We start from the raw sequence: 22,428 nt of genomic DNA, 5'->3' as shown, positions 1-22,428 counted from the left end.
GAGCGTGTGTGTTTTTGTGAGTGTGTGTGTCTGTGTGGGTGTGTGTGTCTGTGTGAGCGTGTGTGTCTGTGTGAGCATGTGTGTCTGTGTGAGTGTGTGTGTCTGTGTGAGCGTGTGTGTCTGTGTGAGCGTGTGTGTCTGTGTGAGCGTGTGTGTCTGTGTGAGTGTGTGTGTCTGTGTGAGCGTGTGTGTCTGTGTGAGCGTGTGTCTGTGTGAGTGTGTGTGTCTGTGTGAGTGTCTGTGACTGTGTGAGCGTGTGTGTCTGTGTGAGCGTGTGTGTCTGTGTGAGTGTGTGTGTCTGTGTGAGTGTGTGTGTCTGTGTGAGTGTGTGTGTCTGTGTGAGCGTGTGTGTCTGTGTGAGTGTGTGTGTCTGTGTGAGCATGTGTGTCTGTGTGAGCGTGTGTGTCTGTGTGAGTGTGTGTGTCTGTGTGAGCGTGTGTGTCTGTGTGAGTGTGTGTGTCTGTGTCAGCATGTGTGTCTGTGTGAGCGTGTTTGTCTGTGTGAGCGTGTGTCTGTGTGAGTGTGTGTGCCTGTGTGAGCGTGTATGTCTGTGTGAGTGTGTGTGTCTGTGTGAGTGTGTGTGTCTGTGTGAGTGTGTGTCTGTGTGAGTGTGTATGTCTGTGTGAGTGTGTGTGTCTGTGTGAGCGTGTGTGTCTGTGTGAGCGTGTTTGTCTGTGTGAGTGTGTGTCTGTGTGAGTGTGTGTGCCTTTATGAGTGTGTGTGTCTGTGTGAGTGTGTGTGTCTGTGTGAGTGTGTATCTGTTTGAGCGTGTGTGTCTGTGTGAGCGTGTGTGCCTTTGTGAGTGTGTGTGCCTGTGTGAGCAAGTGCGTCTGAGTGTGTGTGTCTGCGTGAGTGTGTGTGTCTGTGTGAGTGTGTGTGTCTGTGTGAGCGTGAGTGTCTGTGTGAGCGTGTGTGTCTGTGTGAGCATGTGTGTCTGTGTGAGTGTGTGTGTCTGTGAGTGTGTGTGACTGTGTGAGTGTGTGTGTCTGTGTGAGCGTGTGTGTCTGTGTGAGCGTGTGTGTCTGTGTGAGCGTGTGTGTCTGTGTGAGCGTGTGTGTCTGTGTGAGCGTGTGTGTCTGTGTGAGCGTGTGTGTCTGTGTGAGCATGTGTGTCTGTGTGAGTGTGTGTGTCTGTGAGTGTGTGTGTCTGTGTGAGCGTGTGTCTGTGTGAGCGTGTGTGTCTGTGTGAGCGTGTGTGTCTGTGTGAGCGTGTGTGTCTGTGTGAGCATGTGTGTCTGTGTGAGTGTGTGTGTCTGTGAGTGTGTGTGTCTGTGTGAGCGTGTGTCTGTGTGAGCGTGTGTGTCTGTGTGAGCGTGTGTGTCTGTGTGAGTGTGTGTGTCTGTGTGAGCGTGTGTGTCTGTGTGAGCGTGTGTGTCTGTGTGAGTGTGTGTGTCTGTGTGAGTGTGTGTGTTTGTGTGAGTGTGTGTGTCTGTGTGAGTGTGTGTGTCTGTGTGAGTGTGTGTGTCTGTGTGAGCGTGTGTGTCTGTGTGAGTGTGTGTGTCTGTATGAGCGTGTGTGTCTGTGTGAGCGTGTGTGTCTGTGTGAGTGTGTGTGTCTGTGTGAGTGTGTGTGTCTGTGTGAGTGTGTGTCTGTGTGAGCGTGTGTGTCTGTGTGAGCGTGTGTGTCTGTGTGAGCGTGTGTGTCTGTGTGAGTGTGTGTGTCTGTCTGAGCGTGTGTGTCTGTGTGAGTGTGTGTGTCTGTGTGAGTGTGTGTGTCTGTGTGAGCGTGTGTGTCTGTGTGAGTGTGTGTGTCTGTATGAGCGTGTGTGTCTGTGTGAGCGTGTGTGTCTGTGTGAGCGTGTGTGTCTGTGTGAGTATGTGTGTCTGTGTGAGTGTGTGTGTCTGTGTGAGAGTGTGTGTATGTGTGAGCGTGTGTGTCTGTGTGAGCGTGTGTGTCTGTGTGAGCGTGTGTGTCGGTGTGAGCGCGTGTGTGTGTGTGAGTGCGTGTGTCTGTGTGAATGTCTTTGAGTGTATGTGTCTGTGAGTGTGTGTGTCTGTGTGAGCGAGTGTGTCTGTGTGAGTGTGCGTGTCTGTGTGAGTGTGTGTGTCTGGTGTGAATGTCTGTGAGTGTATGTGTCTGTGAGTGCGTGTGTCTGTGTGAGCGAGTGTGTCTGTGAGAGGTTGTCTGTGTGAGTGTGTGTGTCTGTGTGTGTGTGTGTGTCTGTGTGAGTGTGTGTCTGTGTGAGCGTGAGTGTCTGTGTGAGTGTGTGTGTCTGTGAGTGGGTGTCTGTGTGAGTGTGTGTGTCTGTGTGAACGTGTGTGTCTGTGTGAGCAAGTGTCTCTGTGAGTGGGTGTCTGTGTGATCGTGTGTGTCTGTGTGAGTGTGTGTGTCTGTGTGAGCAAGTGTCTCTGTGAGTGGGTGTCTCTGTGGTCGTGTGTGCCTGCGTGAGTATGTGTCTGTCTGTGTGAGCGTGAGTGTCTGTGTGAGCGTGTGTGTCTGTGTGAGCGTGTGTGTCTGTGTGAGCGTGTGTGTCCGTGTGAGCGAGGGTGTCTGTGTCTGTGTGAGTGTGTGTGTGAGTGTGTGTGTTTGTGTGAGTGTGTGTGTCTGTGTGAGTGTGTGTGTTTGTGTGAGTGTGTGTGTCTGTGTGAGTGTGTGTGCCTGTGTGAGTGTGTGTGTCTGTGTGAGCGTGTGTGTCTTTGTGCGTATGTGTCTGTCTGTGTGAGTGTGTGTGTCTGTGAGAATGTGTCTGTGTGAGCGTGAGTGTCTGTGTGAGCAAGTGTCTCTGTGAGTGGGTGTCTGTGTGATCGTGTGTGTCTGTGTGAGTGTGTGTCTGTGTGAGCAAGTGTGTCTGTGTGTGTGTGTGTTCGTGTGAGCGTGTGTGTCTGTGTGAGCGTGTGTGTCTGTGTGAGCATGTGTGTCTGTGTGAGTGTGTGTGTCTGTGAGTGTGTGTGTCTGTGTGAGCGTGTGTCTGTGTGAGCGTGTGTGTCTGTGTGAGCGTGTGTGTCTGTGTGAGTGTGTGTGTCTGAGTGTGTGTGTCTGCGTGAGTGTGTGTTTCTGTGTGAGTGTGTGTGTCTGTGTGAGCGTGTGTGTCTGTGTGAGCGTGTGTGTCTGTGTGAGCATGTGTGTCTGTGTGAGTGTGTGTGTCTGTGAGTGTGTGTGTCTGTGTGTGCGTGTGTCTGTGTGAGCGTGTGTGTCTGTGTGAGCGTGTGTGTCTGTGTGAGTGTGTGTGTCTGTGTGAGTGTGTGTGTCTGTGTGAGCGTGTGTGTCTGTGTGAGCGTGTGTGTCTGTGTGAGTGTGTGTGTCTGTGTGAGTGTGTGTGTTTGTGTGAGTGTGTGTGTCTGTGTGAGTGTGTGTGTCTGTGTGAGCGTGAGTGTCTGTGTGAGCGAGTGTGTCTGTGTGAGTGTGTGTGTCTGTGTGAGTGGGTGTGTCTGTGTGAGCGTGTGTGTCTGTGTGAGCATGTGTGTCTGTGTGAGTGTGTGTGTCTGTGAGTGTGTGTGTCTGTGTGAGCGTGTGTCTGTGTGAGCATGTGTGTCTGTGTGAGCGTGTGTGTCTGTGTGAGTGTGTGTGTCTGTGTGAGCGTGTGTGTCTGTGTGAGCGTGTGTGTCTGTGTGAGTGTGTATGCCTGTGTGAGCAAGTGCGTCTGAGTGTGTGTGTCTGCGTGAATGTGTGTGTCTGTGTGAGTGTGTGTGTCTGTGTGAGCGTGGGTGTCTGTGTGAGCGTGTGTGTCTGTGTGAGCGTGTGTGTCTGTGTGAGCATGTGTGTCTGTGTGAGTGTGTGTGTCTGTGAGTGTGTGTGTCTGTGTGAGCGTGTGTCTGTGTGAGCGTGTGTGTCTGTGTGAGCGTGTGTGTCTGTTTGAGTGTGTGTGTCTGTGTGAGCATGTGTGTCTGTGTGAGCGTGTGTGTCTGTGTGAGTGTGTGTGTCTGTGTGAGTGTGTGTGTCTGTGTGAGTGTGTGTGTCTGTGTGAGTGTGTGTGTCTGTGTGAGCGTGTGTGTCTGTGTGAGTGTGTGTGTCTGTATGAGCGTGTGTGTCTGTGTGAGCCTGTGTGTCTGTGTGAGTGTGTGTGTCTGTGTGAGTGTGTGTGTCTGTGTGAGTGTGTGTGTCTGTGTGAGTGTGTGTCTGTGTGAGTGTGTGTGTCTGTGTGAGCGTGTGTGTCTGTGCGAGCGTGTGTCTGTGTGAGCGTGTGTGTCTGTCTGAGCGTGTGTGTCTGTGTGAGTGTGTGTGTCTGTGTGAGTGTGTGTGTCTGTGTGAGCGTGTGTGTCTGTGTGAGTGTGTGTGTCTGTATGAGCGTGTGTGTCTGTGTGAGCGTGTGTGTCTGTGTGAGCGTGTGTGTCTGTGTGAGTATGTGTGTCTGTGTGAGTGTGTGTGTCTGTGTGAGTGTGTGTGTATGTGTGAGCGTGTGTGTCTGTGTGAGCGTGTGTGTCTGTGTGAGTGTGTGTGTCGGTGTGAGCACGTGTGTCTGTGTGAGTGCGTGTGTCTGTGTGAATGTCTGTGAGTGTATGTGTCTGTGAGTGTGTGTGTCTGTGTGAGCGAGTGTGTCTGTGTGAGTGTGCGTGTCTGTGTGAGTGTGTGTGTCTGGTGTGAATGTCTGTGAGTGTATGTGTCTGTGAGTGCGTGTGTCTGTGTGAGCGAATGTGTCTGTGAGAGGGTGTCTGTGTGAGTGTGTGTGTCTGTGTGTGTGTGTGTGTCTGTGTGAGTGTGTGTCTGTGTGAGCGTGAGTGTCTGTGTGAGTGTGTGTGTCTGTGAGTGGGTGTCTGTGTGAGTGTGTGTGTCTGTGTGAGCAAGTGTCTCTGTGAGTGGGTGTCTCTGTGATCGTGTGTGCCTGTGTGAGTGTGTGTGTCTGTGTGAGTGTGTGTCTGCGTGAGTGTGTGTCTGCGTGAGTATGTGTCTGTCTGTGTGAGCGTGTGTGTCTGTGAGTATGTGTCTGTGTGAGCGTGTGTGTCTGTGTGCGCGTGAGTGTCTGTGTGAGTGTGTGTGTCTGTGAGTGTGTGTCTGTGTGTGTGTGTGTCTGCGTGAGTGTGGGCTGTGAGTGTGTGTGTCTGTGTGAGTGTGCGTGTCTGGTGTGAATGTCTGTGAGTGTATGTGTCTGTGAGTGTGTGTGTCTGTGTGAGCGAGTGTGTCTGTGAGAGGGTGTCTGTGTGAGTGTGTGTGTCTGTGTGAGTGTGTGTGTCTGAGTGAGTGTGTGTGTCTGAGTGAGTGTGTATCTGTGTGAGCGTGTGTGTCTGTGTAAGCGTGTGCCTTTGTGAGTGTATGTGCCTGTATGAGGAAGTGTGTCTGAGTGTGTGTGTCTGCGTGAGTGTGTGTGTGTGTCTGTGTGAGTGTGTGTGTTTGTGTGTCTGTAAGTGGGTGTCTGTGTGAGTGTGTGAGTGTGTGTGTCTGTGTGAGTGTGTGTGTATGTGTGAGTGTGTGTGTCTGTGTGAGCGTGTGTGTCTGTGTGAGTGTGTGTGTCTGTGTGAGCGTGAGTGTCTGTGTGAGTGTGTGTCTGTGTGAGCGTGAGTGTCTGTGTGAGCGTGTGTGTCTGTGTGAGCGTGTGTGTCTGTGTGAGCGTGTGTGTCCGTGTGAGCGAGGGTGTCTGTGTCTGTGTGAGTGTGTGTGTGAGTGTGTGTGTTTGTGTGAGCGTGTGTGTCTGTGTGAGTATGTGTCTATCTGTGTGAGTGTGTGTGTCTATGAGTATGTGTCTGTGTGAGCGTGTGTGTCTGTGTCATGTGTGTCTGTGAGTGTGTGTGTCTGTGAGTGGGTGTTTGTGAGTGTGTGTCTGTGTGAGTGTGTGTGTCTGTGTGAGAGTGTGTCTGCGTGAGTGTGGGTCTGTGAGTGTGTGTCTATGTGAGTGTGTGTGTCTGGTGTGAATGTCTGTAAGTGTGTGTGTCTGTGTGAGTGTGAGTCTGTGAGTGGATGTGTCTGTGTCTGTGTGTGTCTGTGTGAGCGAGTGTGTCTGTGTGAGCGTGTATCTGTGAGTGTCTGTCTGTGAGTGTGTGTGTCTGTGTGAGCGAGTGTGTCTGTGTGAGCGAGCGTGTCTGTGTGAGCGTGTGTCTGTGTGAGTGTGAGTCTGTGAGTGGATGTGTCTGTGTCTGTGTGTGTCTGTGTGAGCGAGTGTGTCTGTGTGAGCGTGTATCTGTGAGTGTCTGTCTGTGTGTGTGCGTGTCCGTGTGAGCGTGTGCATCTGTGTGAGCGTGTGTCTGTGTGAGCATGTGTCTGTGTGAGCGTGTATGTCTGTGTGAGTGTGTGTGTCTGTGAGTGAGTGTGTCTGTGTGAGCATGTGTGTCTGTGTGTCTGTGAGCGTGTGTGTCTGTGTGAGCGTGTGTGTCTGTGTGAACGTGTGTCTGTGTGAGCGTGTGTGTCTGTGTGAGCGTGTGTGTCTGTGTGAGTGTGTCTTTGTGTGAGTGTGGGTCTGTGTGAGAGTGTGTATGTGTGAGTGTGTGTGTCTGTGTGAGTGTGTGTATGTGTGAGTGTGTGTGTCTGTGTGAGAGAGTGTGTCTGTGTGAGCATATGCGTCTGTGTGAGCGTGTGTCTGTGTGAGCGTGTGTCTGTGAGTGTGTGTGTCTGTGAGCGAGTGTGTCTATGTGAGCATGTGTGTCTGTGTGAGTTTGTGTGTCTGTGAGTGTGTGAGTCTGTGAGTGTGTGTGTCTGTGTGAGAGAGTGTGCCTGTGAGTGTGTGTGTCTGTGTGAGCGGGTGTGTCTGTGCGAGCGTGTGTGTCTGTGTGAGCATGTGTGTCTGTGTGAGCGTGTGTGTCTGTGTGAGTTTGTGTGTCTGTGTGAGTGTGTGTGTGTGTGAGCGTGTGTCTGTGAGTGTGTGTGTCTGTGACTGAGTGTGTCTGTGTGAGCGTGTGCATCTGTGTGACCGTGTGTCTGTGTGAGCGTGTGTCTGTGAGTGTTTGTGTCTGTGAGTGTGTGTGTCTGTGTGAGCGAGTGTGTCTGTGAGTGTGTGTGTCTGTGTGAGCGTTTGTGTCCGTGTAAGTGTGTGTGTCTGTGTGAACGAGTGTGTCTGTGTGAGCGTGTGTGTCTGTGTGAGTGTGTGTGTCTGTGTGAGTGTGTGTATCTGTGTGAGCGTGTGTGTCTGTGAGCGTGTGTGTCTGTGAGCGAGTGTGTCTGTGTGAGCATGTGTGTCTGTGTGTCTGTGAGCGAGTGTGTCTGTGTGAGCGTGTGTCTGTGAGTGTTTGTGTCTGTGAGTGTGTGTGTCTGTGTGAGCGAGTGTGTCTGTGAGTGTGTGTGTCTGTGTGAGCGTTTGTGTCCGTGTAAGTGTGTGTGTCTGTGTGAACGAGTGTGTCTGTGTGAGCGTGTGTGTCTGTGCGAGTGTGTGTGTCTGTGTGAGTGTGTGTATCTGTGTGAGCGTGTGTGTCTGTGAGCGTGTGTGTCTGTGAGTGAGTGTGTCTGTGTGAGCATGTGTGTCTGTGTGTCTGTGAGCGAGTGTGTCTGTGTGAGCATGTGTGTCTGTGTGAACGTGTGTCTGTGTGAGCGTGTGTGTCTGTGAGCGTGTGTGTCTGTGTGAGAGTGTGTATGTGTGAGTGTGTGTGTCTGTGTGAGCGTGTGTCTGTGAGTGTCTGTCTGTGAGTGGATGTGTCTGTTTGTGTGCGTGTCTGTGTGAGCGTGTGCATCTGTGTGAGCGTGTGTCTGTGTCAGCATGTGTCTGTGTGAGCGTGTATGTCTGTGTGAGTGTGTGTGTCTGTGAGTGAGTGTGTCTGTGTGAGCATGTGTGTCTGTGTGTCTGTGATCGAGTGTGTCTGTGTGAGCGTGTGTGTCTGTGTGAGTGCGTGTATGTGTGAGTGTGTGTGTCTGTGTGAGAGAGTGCGTCTGTGTGAGCGTGTGTCTGTGTGAGCGTGTGTCTGTGAGTGGGTGTGTCTGTGAGCGAGTGTGTCTATGTGAGCATGTGTGTCTGTGTGAGTTTGTGTGTCTGTGAGCGGGTGTGTCTGTGCGAGCGTGTGTGTCTGTGTGAGCATGTGTGTCTGTGTGAGCGTGTGTGTCTGTGTGAGTTTGTGTGTCTGTGTGAGTGTGTGTGTGTGTGAGCGTGTGTCTGCGAGTGTGTGTGTCTGTGACCGAGTGTGTCTGTGTGAGCGTGTGCGTCTGTGTGACCGTGTGTCTGTGTGAGCGTGTGTCTGTGAGTGTGTGTGTCTGTGAGCGAGTGTGTCTGTGTGAGCATGTGTGTCTATGTGAGTTTGTGTGTCTGTAAGTGTGTGAGTCTGTGAGTGTGTGTGTCTGTGTGAGCGAGTGTGTCTGTGAGTGTGTGTGTCTGTGTGAGCGTTTGTGTGTGTGTAAGTGTGTGTGTCTGTGTGAACGAGTGTGTCTGTGTGAGCGTGTGTGTCGGTGAGCGTGTGTGTCTGTGTGAGTGTGTGTGTCTGTGTGAGCGAGTGTGTCTGTGTGAGCACGTGTGTCTGTGTGAGTGTGTGTGTCTGTGTGAGCGACTGTGTCTGTGTGAGCATGTGTGTCTGTGTGAGTGTGTGTGTGTGAGCTTGTGTGTGTGTGTGAGTGTGTGTGTATCTGTGTGAGTGTGTGTGTCTGTGTGAGTGTGTGTGTGTGAGCTTGTGTGTGTGTGTGAGTGTGTGTGTATCTGTGTGAGTGTGTGTGTCTGTGTGAGTCTGTGTGTCAGTGTGAGCATGTGTGTCTGTGAGTGTGCTTGTCTGTGAGTGTGTGTCTGTGAGTGTGTGTGTCTGTGTGAGTGTGTGTGTCTTTGTGAGCCTGTGTTTGTTTCAGCGTGTGTACCTTTGTGAGAGTGTGTGTCTGTGTGAGCGTGTGTGTCTGTGTGAGTCTGTGTGTCAGTGTGAGCATGTGTGTCTGTGAGTGTGCTTGTCTGTGAGTGCGTGTCTGTGAGTGGGTGCGTCTGTGTGAGTAGTGAGTGTGTGTGTCTCTGAGTGTGTGTCTGTGTGAGTCCGTGTGCCTGTGTGAGTGTGTGTGTGTCTGTGTGAGCATGTGTGTCTGTGAGTGGGTGTGTCTGTGTGCGTATGTGTGTCTGTGAGTGTGTTTGTCTGTGAGTGGGTTTCTGTGTGAGCTAGTGTGTCTGCGAGTGTGTGTGTCAGTGTGAGCATGTGTGTGTGAGCATATGTCTGTGTGAGCGTGTGTGTCTGTGTGAGTGTGTGTCTTTGTGAGTCCGTGTGTCTTTGTGAGTCCGTGTGTCTGTGTGAGCGTGTGTGTCTGTGTGAGTGTGTGTGTCTTTGTGAGTCCGTGTGTCTGTGTGAGCGTGTGTGTCTGTGTGAGTGAGTGTGTCTGCGAGCGTGTGTGTCTGTGTGAGCGTGTGTCTGTGAGTGTGTGTGTCTGTGTGAGTGAGTGTGTCTGTGTGAGCGTGTCTGTGAGTGTGTGTGTCTGTGTGAGTTTGTATCTGTGATTGGGTGTGTCTGTGTGAATGTGTGTGCCTTTGTGAGTCTGTGTTTGTTTGAGCGTGTGTATCTTTGAGAGAGTGTGTGTCTGTGTGAGCACGTGTGTCTGTGTGAGTGTGTGTGTCTGTGTGAGTGAGTGTGTCTGTGTGAGTGTGTGTGTCTGTGTGAGTGTGTGTGTGTGTGAGCTTGTGTGTGTGTGTGAGTGTGTGTGTATCTGTGTGAGTGTGTGTTTGTGGGAGCGTGTGTCTGTGTGAGTGTGTGTGTCTGTGTGAGTGTGTGTGTCTTTGTGAGCCTGTGTTTGTTTCAGCGTGTGTATCTTTGTGAGAGTGTGTGTCTGTGTGAGCGTGTGTGTCTGTGTGAGTCTGTGTGTCAGTGTGAGCGTGTGTGTCTGTGAGTGTGCTTGTCTGTGAGTGTGTGTCTGTGAGTGTGTGTGTCTGTGTGAGTGTCTATCTGTGAGTGGGTGCGTCTGTGTGAGTATGTGAGTGTGTGTGTCTCTGAGTGTGTGTCTGTGTGAGTCCGTGTGCCTGTGTGAGTGTGTGTGTGTCTGTGTGAGCATGTGTGTCTGTGAGTGGGTGTGTCTGTGTGCGTATGTGTGTCTGTGAGTGTGTTTGTCTGTGAGTGGGTTTCTGTGTGAGCTAGTGTGTCTGCGAGTGTGTGTGTCAGTGTGAGCATGTGTGTGTGAGCATATGTCTGTGTGAGCGTGTGTGCCTGTGTGAGTGTGTGTCTTTGTGAGTCCGTGTGTCTTTGTGAGTCCGTGTGTCTGTGTGAGCGTGTGTGTCTGTGTGAGTGTGTGTGTCTTTGTGAGTCCGTGTGTCTGTGTGAGTCCGTGTGTCTGTGTGAGCGTGTGTGTCTGTGTGAGTGTGTGTGTCTTTGTGAGTCTGTGTTTGTTTGAGCGTGTGTATCTTTGTGAGAGTGTGTGTCTGTGTGAGCACGTGTGTCTGTGTGAGCGAGTGTGTCTGTGTGAGCGAGTGTGTCTGTGTGAGCATATGTCTGTGTGAGTGTGTGTGTCTTTGTGAGTCCGTGTGTCTGTGTGAGCGTGTGTGTCTGTGTGAGCGTGTGTGTCTGTGTGAGCATGTGTGTCTTTGTGAGCGAGTGTGTCTGTTTGAGCGTGTGTGTCTGTGTGAGTGTGTGTGTCTGTGAGAGTGTGTGTCTGTGTGAGTGTCTATCTGTGAGTGGGTGTGTCTGTGTGAGCGTGTGTGTCTGTGTGAGCGTGTGTGTCTGTGTGAGCGAGTGTGTCTGTGAGTGTGTGTCTGTGAATGGGTGTGTCTGTGTGAGTGTCTATCTGTGAGTGGGTGTGTCTGTGTGAGTATGTGAGTGTGTGTGTCTCTGAGTGTGTGTCTGTGTGAGTGAGTGTGTCTGTGTGAGCGTGTGTGTCTGTGTGAGCGAGTGTGTCTGTGAGTGTGTGTCTGTGAGTCTGTGAGTGTGTGTGTCTGTGTGAGTGTCTATCTGTGAGTGGGTGTGTCTGTGTGAGTATGTGAGTGTGTGTGTCTCTGAGTGTGTGTCTCTGTGAGTGTGTGTCTGTGTGAGTGTGTGTGCCTGTGTGAGTGTGTGTGTGTCAGTGTGAGCATGTGTATCTGTATGAGTGTGTCTGTGTGAGTGTGTGCGTCTGTGTGAGCGAGTGTGTCTGCGAGTGTATGTGTCTGTGTGAGTGAGTGTGTCTGTGTGAGCATGTGTCTGTGAGCGTGTGTCTGTGAGTGTGTGTGTCTGTGTGAGTGTGTGTCTGTGAGTGGGTGTGTCTGTGTGAGTGTCTATCTGTGAGTGGGTGTGTCTGTGTGAGTATGTGAGTGTGTGTGTCTCTGAGTGTGTGTCTGTGTGAGTGAGTGTGTCTGTGTGAGTGTGTCTGTGAGTGTGTGTGTCTGTGTGAGTGGGTGTGTCTGTGAGTGGGTGTGTCTGTGAGTGTGGGTGTGTCTGTGAGTGGGTGTGTCTGTATGAGTGTGTGTCTGTGTGAGCGTGTGTCTGTGTGAGTGTCTGTGTCTGTGTCCGCGTGTGTCAGTGTGAGCATGTGTGTGTGAACATATGTCTGTGTGAGCGTGTGTGTCTGTGTGAGTGTGTGTCTCTGAGTGTGTGTCTATGTGAGCGTGTGTGTCTATGTGAGTGTGTGTGTCTGTGTGAGTGTGTTTGTCTGTGTGAGTGTGTGTGTCTGTATGAGTGTGTGTCTATGAGCATGTGTGTCTGTGTGAGCATGTGTGAGTGTGTGTGTCTTTGTGAGTCTGTGTGTCTGTGTGAGCATGTGTGTCTGTGTGAGTGAGTGTGTCTGTGAGTGTGTGTGTCTGTATGAGTGTGTGTGTCTTTGTGAGTCCGTGTGTCTGTATGAGCGTGTGTGTCTGTGTGAGTGAGTGTCTCTGTGTGAGCGTGTCTGTGAATGTGTGTCTGTGAGTGTGTGTCTGTGAGTGTGTGTCTGTGTGAGTGTGTGTGTCTGTGAGTGTGTGTCTGTGTGAGTGTGTCTGTGAGTGGGTGTGTCTGTGTGAGCATGTGTGTCTCTGTGAGCACGTGTGTCTGTATGAGTTTGTGTCTGTGTGAGCGAGTGTGTCTGTGTGAGCGAGTGTGTCTGTGTGAGCATGTGCCTGTGAGTGTGTCTGTGAGTGTGTGTGTCTGTGTGAGCGAGTGTGTCTGTGTGAGCGAGTGTGTCTGTGTGAGCGTGTGTCTGAGTGTCTGTCTGTGAGTGGATGTGTCTGTGTGTGAGTGTGTCTGTGTGAGCATGTGTGTCTGTGTGTCTGTGAGCGAGTGTGTCTGTGTGAGCATGTGTGTCTGTGTGAGCATGTGTCTGTGTGAGCGTGTGTGTCTGTGTGAGCGTGTGTGTCTGTGTGAGTGTGTATGTGTGAGTGTGTGTGTCTGTGTGAGAGTGTGTATGCGTGAGTGTGTGTGTCTGTGTGAGTGTGTGTATGTGTGAGCGTGTGTGTCTGTGTGAGCGTGTGTCTGTGTGAGCGTGTGTCTGTGTGAGCGTGTGTCTGTGTGAGCGTGTGTGTCTGTGTGAGCGTGTGTCTGTGTGAGCGTGTGTCTGTGAGTGTGTGAGTCTGTGAGTGTGTGTGTCTGTGTGAGCGAGTGTGTCTGTGAGTGTGTGTGTCTGTGTGAGCGGGTGTGTCTGTGCGAGCGTGTGTGTCTGTGTGAGCATGTGTGTCTGTGTGAGCGTGAGTGTCTGTGTGAGTTTGTGTGTCTGTGTGAGTGTGTGAGCGTGTGTCTGTGTGAGCGTGTGTCTGTGAGTGTGTGTGTCTGTGAGCGAGTGTGTCTATGTGAGCATGTGTGTCTGTGTGAGTTTGTGTGTCTGTGAGTGTGTGAGTCTGTGAGTGTGTGTGTCTGTGTGAGCGAGTGTGTCTGTGAGTGTGTGTGTCTGTGTGAGCGGGTGTGTCTGTGCGAGTGTGTGTGTCTGTGTGAGCATGTGTGTCTGTGTGAGCGTGTGTGTCTGTGTGAGTTTGTGTGTCTGTGTGAGTGTGTGAGCGTGTGTCTGTGAGTGTGTGTGCCTGTGACCGAGTGTGTCTGTGTGAGCGTGTGCGTCTGTGTGATCGTGTGTCTGCGTGAGCATGTGTCTGTGAGTGTGTGTGTCTGTGAGTGTGTGTGTCTGTGTGAGCGAGTGTGTCTGTGAGTGTGTGTGCCTGTGACCGAGTGTGTCTGTGTGAGCGTGTGCGTCTGTGTGACCGTGTGCCTGTGTGAGCGTGTGTCTGTGAGTGTGTGTGTCTGTGAGCGAGTGTGTCTGTGTGAGCATGTGTGTCTGTGAGTGTGTGTGTCTGTGAGTGAGTGTGCCTGTGTGAGCATGTGTGTCTGTGTGAGTGTGTGTATCTGTGTGAGTGTGTGTGTGTCAGTGTGAGCATGTGTATCTGTATGAGTGTGTCTGTGTGAGTGTGTGCGTCTGTGTGAGCGAGTGTGTCTGCGAGTGTATGTGTCTGTGTGAGTGAGTGTGTCTGTGTGAGCATGTGTCTGTGAGCGTGTGTCTGTGAGTGTGTGTGTCTGTGTGAGTGTGTGTCTGTGAGTGGGTGTGTCTGTGTGAGTGTCTATCTGTGAGTGGGTGTGTCTGTGTGAGTATGTGAGTGTGTGTGTCTCTGAGTGTGTGTCTGTGTGAGTGAGTGTGTCTGTGTGAGTGTGTCTGTGAGTGTGTGTGTCTGTGTGAGTGGGTGTGTCTGTGAGTGGGTGTGTCTGTGAGTGTGGGTGTGTCTGTGAGTGGGTGTGTCTGTATGAGTGTGTGTCTGTGTGAGCGTGTGTCTGTGTGAGTGTCTGTGTCTGTGTCCGCGTGTGTCAGTGTGAGCATGTGTGTGTGAACATATGTCTGTGTGAGCGTGTGTGTCTGTGTGAGTGTGTGTCTCTGAGTGTGTGTCTATGTGAGCGTGTGTGTCTATGTGAGTGTGTGTGTCTGTGTGAGTGTGTTTGTCTGTGTGAGTGTGTGTGTCTGTATGAGTGTGTGTCTATGAGCATGTGTGTCTGTGTGAGCATGTGTGAGTGTGTGTGTCTTTGTGAGTCTGTGTGTCTGTGTGAGCATGTGTGTCTGTGTGAGTGAGTGTGTCTGTGAGTGTGTGTGTCTGTATGAGTGTGTGTGTCTTTGTGAGTCCGTGTGTCTGTATGAGCGTGTGTGTCTGTGTGAGTGAGTGTCTCTGTGTGAGCGTGTCTGTGAATGTGTGTCTGTGAGTGTGTGTCTGTGAGTGTGTGTCTGTGTGAGTGTGTGTGTCTGTGAGTGTGTGTCTGTGTGAGTGTGTCTGTGAGTGGGTGTGTCTGTGTGAGCATGTGTGTCTCTGTGAGCACGTGTGTCTGTATGAGTTTGTGTCTGTGTGAGCGAGTGTGTCTGTGTGAGCGAGTGTGTCTGTGTGAGCATGTGCCTGTGAGTGTGTCTGTGAGTGTGTGTGTCTGTGTGAGCGAGTGTGTCTGTGTGAGCGAGTGTGTCTGTGTGAGCGTGTGTCTGAGTGTCTGTCTGTGAGTGGATGTGTCTGTGTGTGAGTGTGTCTGTGTGAGCATGTGTGTCTGTGTGTCTGTGAGCGAGTGTGTCTGTGTGAGCATGTGTGTCTGTGTGAGCATGTGTCTGTGTGAGCGTGTGTGTCTGTGTGAGCGTGTGTGTCTGTGTGAGTGTGTATGTGTGAGTGTGTGTGTCTGTGTGAGAGTGTGTATGCGTGAGTGTGTGTGTCTGTGTGAGTGTGTGTATGTGTGAGCGTGTGTGTCTGTGTGAGCATGTGTCTGTGTGAGCGTGTGTCTGTGTGAGCGTGTGTCTGTGTGAGCGTGTGTGTCTGTGTGAGCGTGTGTCTGTGTGAGCGTGTGTCTGTGAGTGTGTGAGTCTGTGAGTGTGTGTGTCTGTGTGAGCGAGTGTGTCTGTGAGTGTGTGTGTCTGTGTGAGCGGGTGTGTCTGTGCGAGCGTGTGTGTCTGTGTGAGCATGTGTGTCTGTGTGAGCGTGAGTGTCTGTGTGAGTTTGTGTGTCTGTGTGAGTGTGTGAGCGTGTGTCTGTGTGAGCGTGTGTCTGTGAGTGTGTGTGTCTGTGAGCGAGTGTGTCTATGTGAGCATGTGTGTCTGTGTGAGTTTGTGTGTCTGTGAGTGTGTGAGTCTGTGAGTGTGTGTGTCTGTGTGAGCGAGTGTGTCTGTGAGTGTGTGTGTCTGTGTGAGCGGGTGTGTCTGTGCGAGTGTGTGTGTCTGTGTGAGCATGTGTGTCTGTGTGAGCGTGTGTGTCTGTGTGAGTTTGTGTGTCTGTGTGAGTGTGTGAGCGTGTGTCTGTGAGTGTGTGTGCCTGTGACCGAGTGTGTCTGTGTGAGCGTGTGCGTCTGTGTGATCGTGTGTCTGCGTGAGCATGTGTCTGTGAGTGTGTGTGTCTGTGAGTGTGTGTGTCTGTGTGAGCGAGTGTGTCTGTGAGTGTGTGTGCCTGTGACCGAGTGTGTCTGTGTGAGCGTGTGCGTCTGTGTGACCGTGTGCCTGTGTGAGCGTGTGTCTGTGAGTGTGTGTGTCTGTGAGCGAGTGTGTCTGTGTGAGCATGTGTGTCTGTGAGTGTGTGTGTCTGTGAGTGAGTGTGCCTGTGTGAGCATGTGTGTCTGTGTGAGTGTGTGTATCTGTGTGAGTGTGTGTGTCTGTGAGCGTGTGTGACTGTGAGCGTGTGTGTCTTTGTGAGTGTGTGTGTCTGTGTGAGCGAGTGTGTCTTTGTGAGTGTGTGTGTCTGTGTGAGCGAGTGTGTCTGTGTGAGCATGTGTGTCTGTGTGAGTGTGTGTATCTGTGTGAGCATGTGTGTCTGTGAGCGTGTGTGTCTGTGAGCGTGTGTGTCTTTGTGAGTGTGTGTGTCTGTGTGAGCGAGTGTGTCTGTGAGTGTGTGTGTCTGTGTGAGCGGGTGTGTCTGTGTGAGCATGTGTGTCTGTGTGAGCGTGTGTGTCTGTGTGAGTTTGTGTGTCTGTGTGAGTGTGTGTGTGTGTGAGCGTGTGTCTGTGAGTGTGCGTGCCTGTGACCGTGTGTGTCTGTGTGAGCGTGTGCGTCTGTGTGGCCGTGTGTCTGTGTGAGTGTGTGTCTGTGAGTGTGTGTGTCTGTGAGTGTGTGTGTCTGTGTGAGCGAGTGTGTCTGTGAGTGTGTGTGCCTGTGACCGAGTGTGTCTGTGTGAGCGTGTGCGTCTGTGTGACCGTGTGTCTGTGTGAGCGTGTGTCTGTGAGTGTGTGTGTCTGTGAGCGAGTGTGTCTGTGTGAGCATGTGTGTCTGTGAGTGTGTGTGTCTGTGAGTGAGTGTGTCTGTGTGAGCATGTGTGTCTGTGTGAGTGTGTGTATCTGTGTGAGCATGTGTGTCTGTGAGTGTGTGTGTCTGTGAGCGTGTGTGTCTTTGTGAGTGTGTGTGTCTGTGTGAGCGAGTGTGTCTGTGTGAGTGTGTGTATCTGTGTGAGCATGTGTGTCTGTGAGCGTGTGTGTCTGTGAGCGTGTGTGTCTTTGTGAGTGTGTGTGTCTGTGTGAGCGAGTGTGTCTGTGTGAGTGTGTGTGTCTGTGTGAGTGTGTGTGTGTGTGAGCTTGTGTGTGTGTGTGAGTGTGTGTGTCTTTGTGAGCCTGTGTTTGTTTCAGCGTGTGTATCTTTGCGAGAGTGTGTGTCTGCGTGAGCGAGTGTGAGTGTGTGCCTGTGAGTGTGTTTGTCTGTGTGAGTTTGTATCTGTGATTGGGTGTGTCATGTAAGTGTGTGTCTGTGAGTGGGTGTGTCTGTGTCCGCGTGTGTCAGTGTGAGCATGTATGTGTGAGCATATGTCTGTGTGAGTGTGTGTGTCTTTGTGAGTCCGTGTGTCTGTGTGAGCATGTGTGTCTGTGTGAGCATGTGTGTCTGTGTGAGCATGTGTGTCTTTGTGAGTGAGTGTGTCTGTGTGAGCTTGTGTGTGTGTGTGAGCGTGTGTGAGCGTGTGTGTCTTTGTGAGCAAGTGTGTCTGTGTGAGCGTGTGTGTCTGTGTGAGCGTGTGTGTCTGTGAGTGTGTGTCTGTGAGTGTGTGTGTCTGTGTGAGTGTCTATCTGTGAGTGGGTGTGTCTGTGTGAGCGTGTGTGTCTGTGTGAGCGTGTCTGTCTGTGTGAGCGAGTGTGTCTGTGAGTGTGTGTCTGTGAGTGTGTGTGTCTGTGTGAGTGTCTATCTGTGAGCGTGTGTGTCTGTGTGAGCGAGTGTGTCTGTGAGTGTGTGTCTGTGAGTGTGTGTGTCTGTGTGAGTGTCTATCTGTGAGTGGGTGTGTCTGTGTGAGTATGTGAGTGTGTGTGTCTCTGAGTGTGTCTCTGTGAGTGAGTGTGTCTGTGTGAGCATGTGTGTCTGTGTGAGCGAGTGTGTCTCTGAGTGTGTGTCTATGAGTGTGTGTGTCTGTGTGAGTTTCTATCTGTGAGCGTGTGTGTCTGTGTGAGCGAGTGTGTCTGTGAGTGTGTGTCTGTGAGTGTGTGTGTCTGTGTGAGTTTCTATCTGTGAGCGTGTGTGTCTGTGTGAGCGAGTGTGTCTGTGAGTGTGTGTCTGTGAGTGTGTGTGTCTGTGTGAGTGTCTATCTGTGAGTGGGTGTGTCTGTGTGAGCATGTGTGTCTGTATGAGTGTGTGTGTCTGTGTGAGTGTGTGTGTCTGTGTGAGTGCGTTTGTCTGTGTGAGTGTGTGTGTCTGTGTGAGCGAGTGTGTCTGCGAGTGTGTGTGTCTGTGTGAGTGAGTGTGTCTGTGTGAGCATGTGTCTGTGAGTGTGTGTCTGTGAGTGTGTGTGTCTGTGTGAGTGTGTGTCTGTGAGTGGGTGTGTCTGTGTGAGTGTCTATCTGTGAGTGGGTGTGTCTGTGTGAGTATGTGAGTGTGTGTGTCTCTGAGTGTGTGTCTGTGTGAGTGAGTGTGTCTGTGTGAGTGTGTCTGTGAGTGTGTGTGTCTGTGTGAGTGGATGTGTCTGTGAGTGGGTGTGTCTGTGAGTGTGTGTGTGTCTGTGAGTGGGTGTGTCTGTATGAGTGTGTGTCTGTGTGAGCGTGTGTCTGTGTGAGTGTCTGTGTCTGTGTCCGCATGTGTCAGTGTGAGCATGTGTGTGTGAGCATATGTCTGTGTGAGCGTGTGTGTCTGTGTGAGTGTGTGTCTGTGAGTGTGTCTGTCTGTGTGAGTTTGTGTCTGAGTGGGTGTGTCTGCATGAGTGTGTGTCTGTGTGAGTGTGTGTCTGTGTGAGCGTGAGTGACTGTGCGTGTGTGTCCGTGAGTGTTTGTGTCTGTGTGTCTGTGTGAGGGTGTGCCTGTATGTGTGTATGTCTGTGTCCGTGTGTGTCTTTGTGAGCATGTGTGTGTGAGCATGTGTCTGTGTGAGCGTGTGTCTGTCTGAGCTTGTGTGTGTGTGAGTGTGTGTGTGTGTGTGTGAGTGTGTGTTTGTGGGAGCGTGTGTCTATGTGAGCATGTGTGTCTGTGTGAGCATGTGTCTGTGAGCATGTGTGAGTGTGTGTGTCTTTGTGAGTCTGTGTGTCTGTGTGAGCATGTGTGTCTGTGTGAGTGAATGTGTCTGTGAGTGTGTGTGTCTGTATGAGTGTGTGTGTCTTTGTGAGTCTCTGTGTTTGTGTGAGTGTGTGTGTCTTTGTGAGTCCATGTGTCTGTGTGAGCGTGTGTGTCTGTGTGAGCGTGTCTGTGAGTGTGTGTCTGTGTGAGTGTGTGTGTCTGTGTGAGCGTGTCTGTGAGTGTGTGTGCCTTTGTGAGTCTCTGTGTTTGTGTGAGTGTGTGTGTCTTTGTGAGTCCGTGTGTCTGTGTGAGCGTGTGTGTCTGTGTGAGCGTGTCTGTGAGTGTGTGTCTGTGAGTGTGTGTCTGTGTGAGCGAGTGTGTCTGTGTGAGCGTGTCTGTGAGTGTGTGTCTGTGAGTGTGTGTCTGTGTGAGTGTGTGTGTCTGTGAGTGTGTGTCTGTGAGTGTGTGTCTGTGTGAGTGTGTGTGTCTGTGAGTGTGTATCTGTGAGTGTGTGTCTGTGAGTGGGTGTGTCTGTGTGAGCATGTGTGTCTGTGTGAGCACGTGTGTCTGTGTGAGTGTGTGTGTCTGTAAGTGAGTGTCTGTGTGAGTGTCTATCTGTGAGTGGGTGTGTCTGTGTGAGTATGTGAGTGTATGTGTCTGTATGAGTGTGTGTCTGTGTGAGCGAGTGTGTCTGTGTGAGCATGTCTGTGAGTGTGTGTCTGTGAGTGTGTGTCTGTGTGAGTGTGTGTGTCTGTGAATGTGTTTCTGTGAGTGTGTGTGCCTGTGTGTGTGCGTCTGTGTGAGTGTGTGTCTGTGAGTGAGTGTGTCTGTGAGTGTGTGTGTCTGTGTGAGCGTGTGTGTCTGTGTGAGCGTGTGTCTGTGTGAGCGGATGTCTTTGGGAAGAGAATTCCAAAGATTCACGACCCCCTGAGAAGAAATTCCTCCTCATTTCCAATTTAAATGGGTGCCCCCTTATTCTGAAACTATGCCCCCTAATTCTAGGTTCCCCCACGAGGGGTATCATTCTCTCTGCATCTACCCTGTCAAGTCCCTTCAGAATCTTATATGTTTCAATAAGACCTCCTCTCATTGTTCTAAACTCCAATGAGTATAGGCCCAACCTGCTCAACCTTTCCTCATAAAACAACCCCTTCATCTCCGGAATCAACCTCGTGAACCTTCTCTGAACTCAACTGCCTCCAATGCAAGTATGTCCTTCCTTAAATAAGGAGACCAAAACTGTACACAGTACTCCAGGTGTGGTCTCACCAACGCCCTGTACAGTTGTAACAGCACTTCCCTACTTTTATACTCCATTCCCTTTGCAATAAAGGCCAACACTCCATTTGCCTTCCTAATTACTTGTTGTACCTGCATGCTAACTTTTTGTGATTCATGTACGAGGACCCCCAGATCCCTCTGTACCTCAGCATTTTGTAACCTCTCCCCATTTAAATAATAATCTGCTTTTTATTTTTCCTACCAAAGCGGATAACCTCGCATTTTCTCACGTTAAGCTCCATCTGCCAGATTTTTGCCCACTCTCTTAGCCTATCTGTATCCCTTTGGAGATTCTTTGCGTCCTCCACACAATTTGCTTTCCAACCTATCTTTGTATCATCAGCAAATTTGGCTACATTACACTCGGTCCCTTCATCCAAGTCATTAATATAGATTGTAAATAGTTGAGGCCCCAGCACTGATCCCTGCGGCACCCCACTAGTTACAGTTTGCCAACCTGAAAATGACCCATTTATCCCGACTCTCTGTTTTCTGTTAGTTAGCCAATCCTCTATCCATGCTAATATATTAACCCCAACACTGTGAGCTCTTATCTTGTGCAGTAACCTTTTATGTGGCACCTTATCGAATGCCTTCTGGAAATCTAAATACACGACATCTACTGGTTCCCCTTTATCCACCCTGCTCGTTACATCCTCAAAGAACTCCAGCAAATTTGTCAAACATGATTTCCCTGTGATGCCTGTGTGGGTATACGTGTGACATTGCTGTGATCAGCAGATTCTGAGGAACTATACCTCATACATCAGGAAGGTATCCTCAACATCTCGATGAAACACAACTATTGCTTCTTGAACGAATTGACCTTGTCGCCAAAATGGGTCTGCAACCAAACAACAGGCAATGACCGCAATGTATATCAATCTAGTCCACCCCTCACACATACTCATCAGCAGCAGTCCACCCACCAGAACCCCAGCAAAACCACCACCACACCGAGTCCCATATCAACCCCATAGTAATTAAAGCTCCTGGGTAACTACCATCAGTAATCGAATCTAGTGAGTAAATTCTGTCAGTAATGAACATTATTGGATTAATACCCAGTAATTAAAGCTCATGGGTAAACACTCAGGTCTGGAAGCTGTACCACATTGTTTACACCTGTGGGTGTGTAGCTCCCTGTGTTTATTAACAGTTTTTTAGAGCACGGTGAGAGGTTGATTGAGGACCCTGTTGACTGCCCAGCACAGTACCCAGGTCCCAGCTCTGGGAACAGGGGAAGGCTGCAGCTGAGAAATGCTTCACAACAGCCTGGCAGCTGGTCCCAAGTCACTGTGGGATGAGGGCTCATCCTGCTCCACTGATTCTACAAACTCTTCCTGGGTCTATCCGTGCCCACTGGGTAGGAGATCCCCAGGGCCCTGTCTTTCTCTCCCGTACATACAGCGACCGGCCGTAGAGCGGTGTTGGGATTTTCCTGATCCCAGGTCCCTGGCACCCCTCCCACTGTACGAGAATTGAAACCAAAGGGGGAAGAAAGTAATTGAGCCCGCAGCAGGAAACTTTCAAAAGAAATGAGAATGAAACGGAAGAGCAATGGAGGTAGGGCTATAGGAGTGCCGAGTGTACAAGAGCTGACCTGCATCATTCTTCAGGCTGTTTATTGTGCACAGACTGGCAGTGAATGAGAGACAGACCATCAGGGACCAGCGCAGTCTCACTCCCATCCTCATCCTCTTCAGATCACTCTGGGCTGAAACCTTGCACCCTTGCAGCACTCTGATCGTTCGCTCTTCCTCTTCTCCCTCCACACACCGACTCCTCAACACATTCCTACTCTCTGAATCAGACACACAGCTTGGCAGCAGTTAGCTGGGACTGGGATTCAAGACGAGGCCCTGGCAAGCAATGCTCTCTCAGGGGCTCCTGTTCCACTATCCATTTTATATCGCATTGCACTGCCAGTAGAACTAATCCTCCACACCTCTTGGCAACAGCATAACCTTAGCAACAGTGGACAAGAGATGTGCTGTAGTACAAGGAGTAATCTATTTAGAAACTGCTTCTATTTACCACAGTGTGACAGTGTAGGGACAGAGATGAAGTGAAGGTTATCCACGGGGATCGCTTGTCCACCCACTATATATTTTTGTTGGGAGTTGCAAACACCGACAAAGACTTGTTCAGATATTTCAGCTTTAATTACACCAAAAACTGGAATGATTTGGACAGACTCCACAGGACACGAGTAGGGGGCAGTGTGGAACTTGAGTGAGCAGAGGGCAGGATGGCAGCGGAGCAGAGGGAGGGGGTGGGAAAGAGAACGATAACCCATACAACATTGTGGGGGCAACAGTGGAAGCATGAGGTGAGAAGCAGGTATCAGAGTGTCAGTGTACAGTGGGGCAGGAGTATTAGTCCAGGACTCATGCTGTAAGTGGACTCACCCCAGGTAACGAGGCCCTGTCCCAACAACCATTTCGGGTAACTAGACCCTGTCCAGAGAACCACTCCAGGTAACTAGGCCCTGTCCCGAGTACCACCCCAGGTATCTAGGTCCTGTCTCGAGACCACTCCAGGTAACTAGGCCCTGTCCCAAGTACCACTTCAGGTAACTAGACCCTGTCCAGAGTACCACCCCAGGTAACTAGGCCCTGTCCCGAGAACCACTCCAGGTAACTAGGCCCTGCCCCAAGTACCACTTCAGGTAACTAGACCCTGTCTCGAGTACCACACCAGGTAACTAGGCCCTGTCCCAAGTACCACCCCAGGTAACTAGGCCCTGCCCTGAGTACCACCCCAGGTAACTAGGCCCTGTCCCAAGTACCACCCCAGGTAACTAGGCCCTGTCCTGAGTACCACCCCAGGTAACTAGGCCCTGTCCCAAGTACCACTTCAGGTAATTAGACCCTGTCCCGAGTACCACCACAGGTAACGAGGCCCTGTCCCAAGTACCACCCCAGGTAACTAGGCCCTGTCCTGAGTACCACCCCAGGTAACTAGGCCCTGTCCCAAGTACCACTTCAGGTAATTAGACCCTGTCCCGAGTACCACCACAGGTAACGAGGCCCTGTCCCAAGTACCACCCCAGGTAACTAGGCACTGTCCCG

At 51.1% G+C, this 22,428-nt stretch overlaps 1 protein-coding gene across 1 annotated transcript in view; it reads right to left on the bottom strand.

The window, feature by feature from the left end:
- LOC147106557 (protein FAM180A) overlaps nucleotides 1–21,175 on the bottom strand; it is a 41,043-nt gene extending 19,868 nt beyond the window's left edge. The window contains exons 1-2 of the mRNA XM_086008455.1: nucleotides 20,958–21,175; nucleotides 20,113–20,198 (exon numbers count right to left, since the gene is read on the bottom strand). Coding sequence (XP_085864581.1) covers nucleotides 20,113–20,198; nucleotides 20,958–21,051 — 180 coding nt within the window. The 5' untranslated portion in view covers nucleotides 21,052–21,175. The remainder of the gene's footprint in view (nucleotides 1–20,112; nucleotides 20,199–20,957) is intronic.
- Between the last annotated feature and the right edge of the window lie 1,253 nt (nucleotides 21,176–22,428).

This window comes from Somniosus microcephalus, chromosome 15 (genome assembly GCF_052327205.1).
Source record: "Somniosus microcephalus isolate GS21.2 chromosome 15, FLI_Smic_1.0, whole genome shotgun sequence".
Classification (NCBI taxonomy): Eukaryota; Metazoa; Chordata; class Chondrichthyes; order Squaliformes; family Somniosidae; genus Somniosus; species Somniosus microcephalus.
The sequence above is the reverse complement of the archived record's forward strand: the minus strand, read 5'-3'. Positions and strand labels throughout refer to the sequence as shown.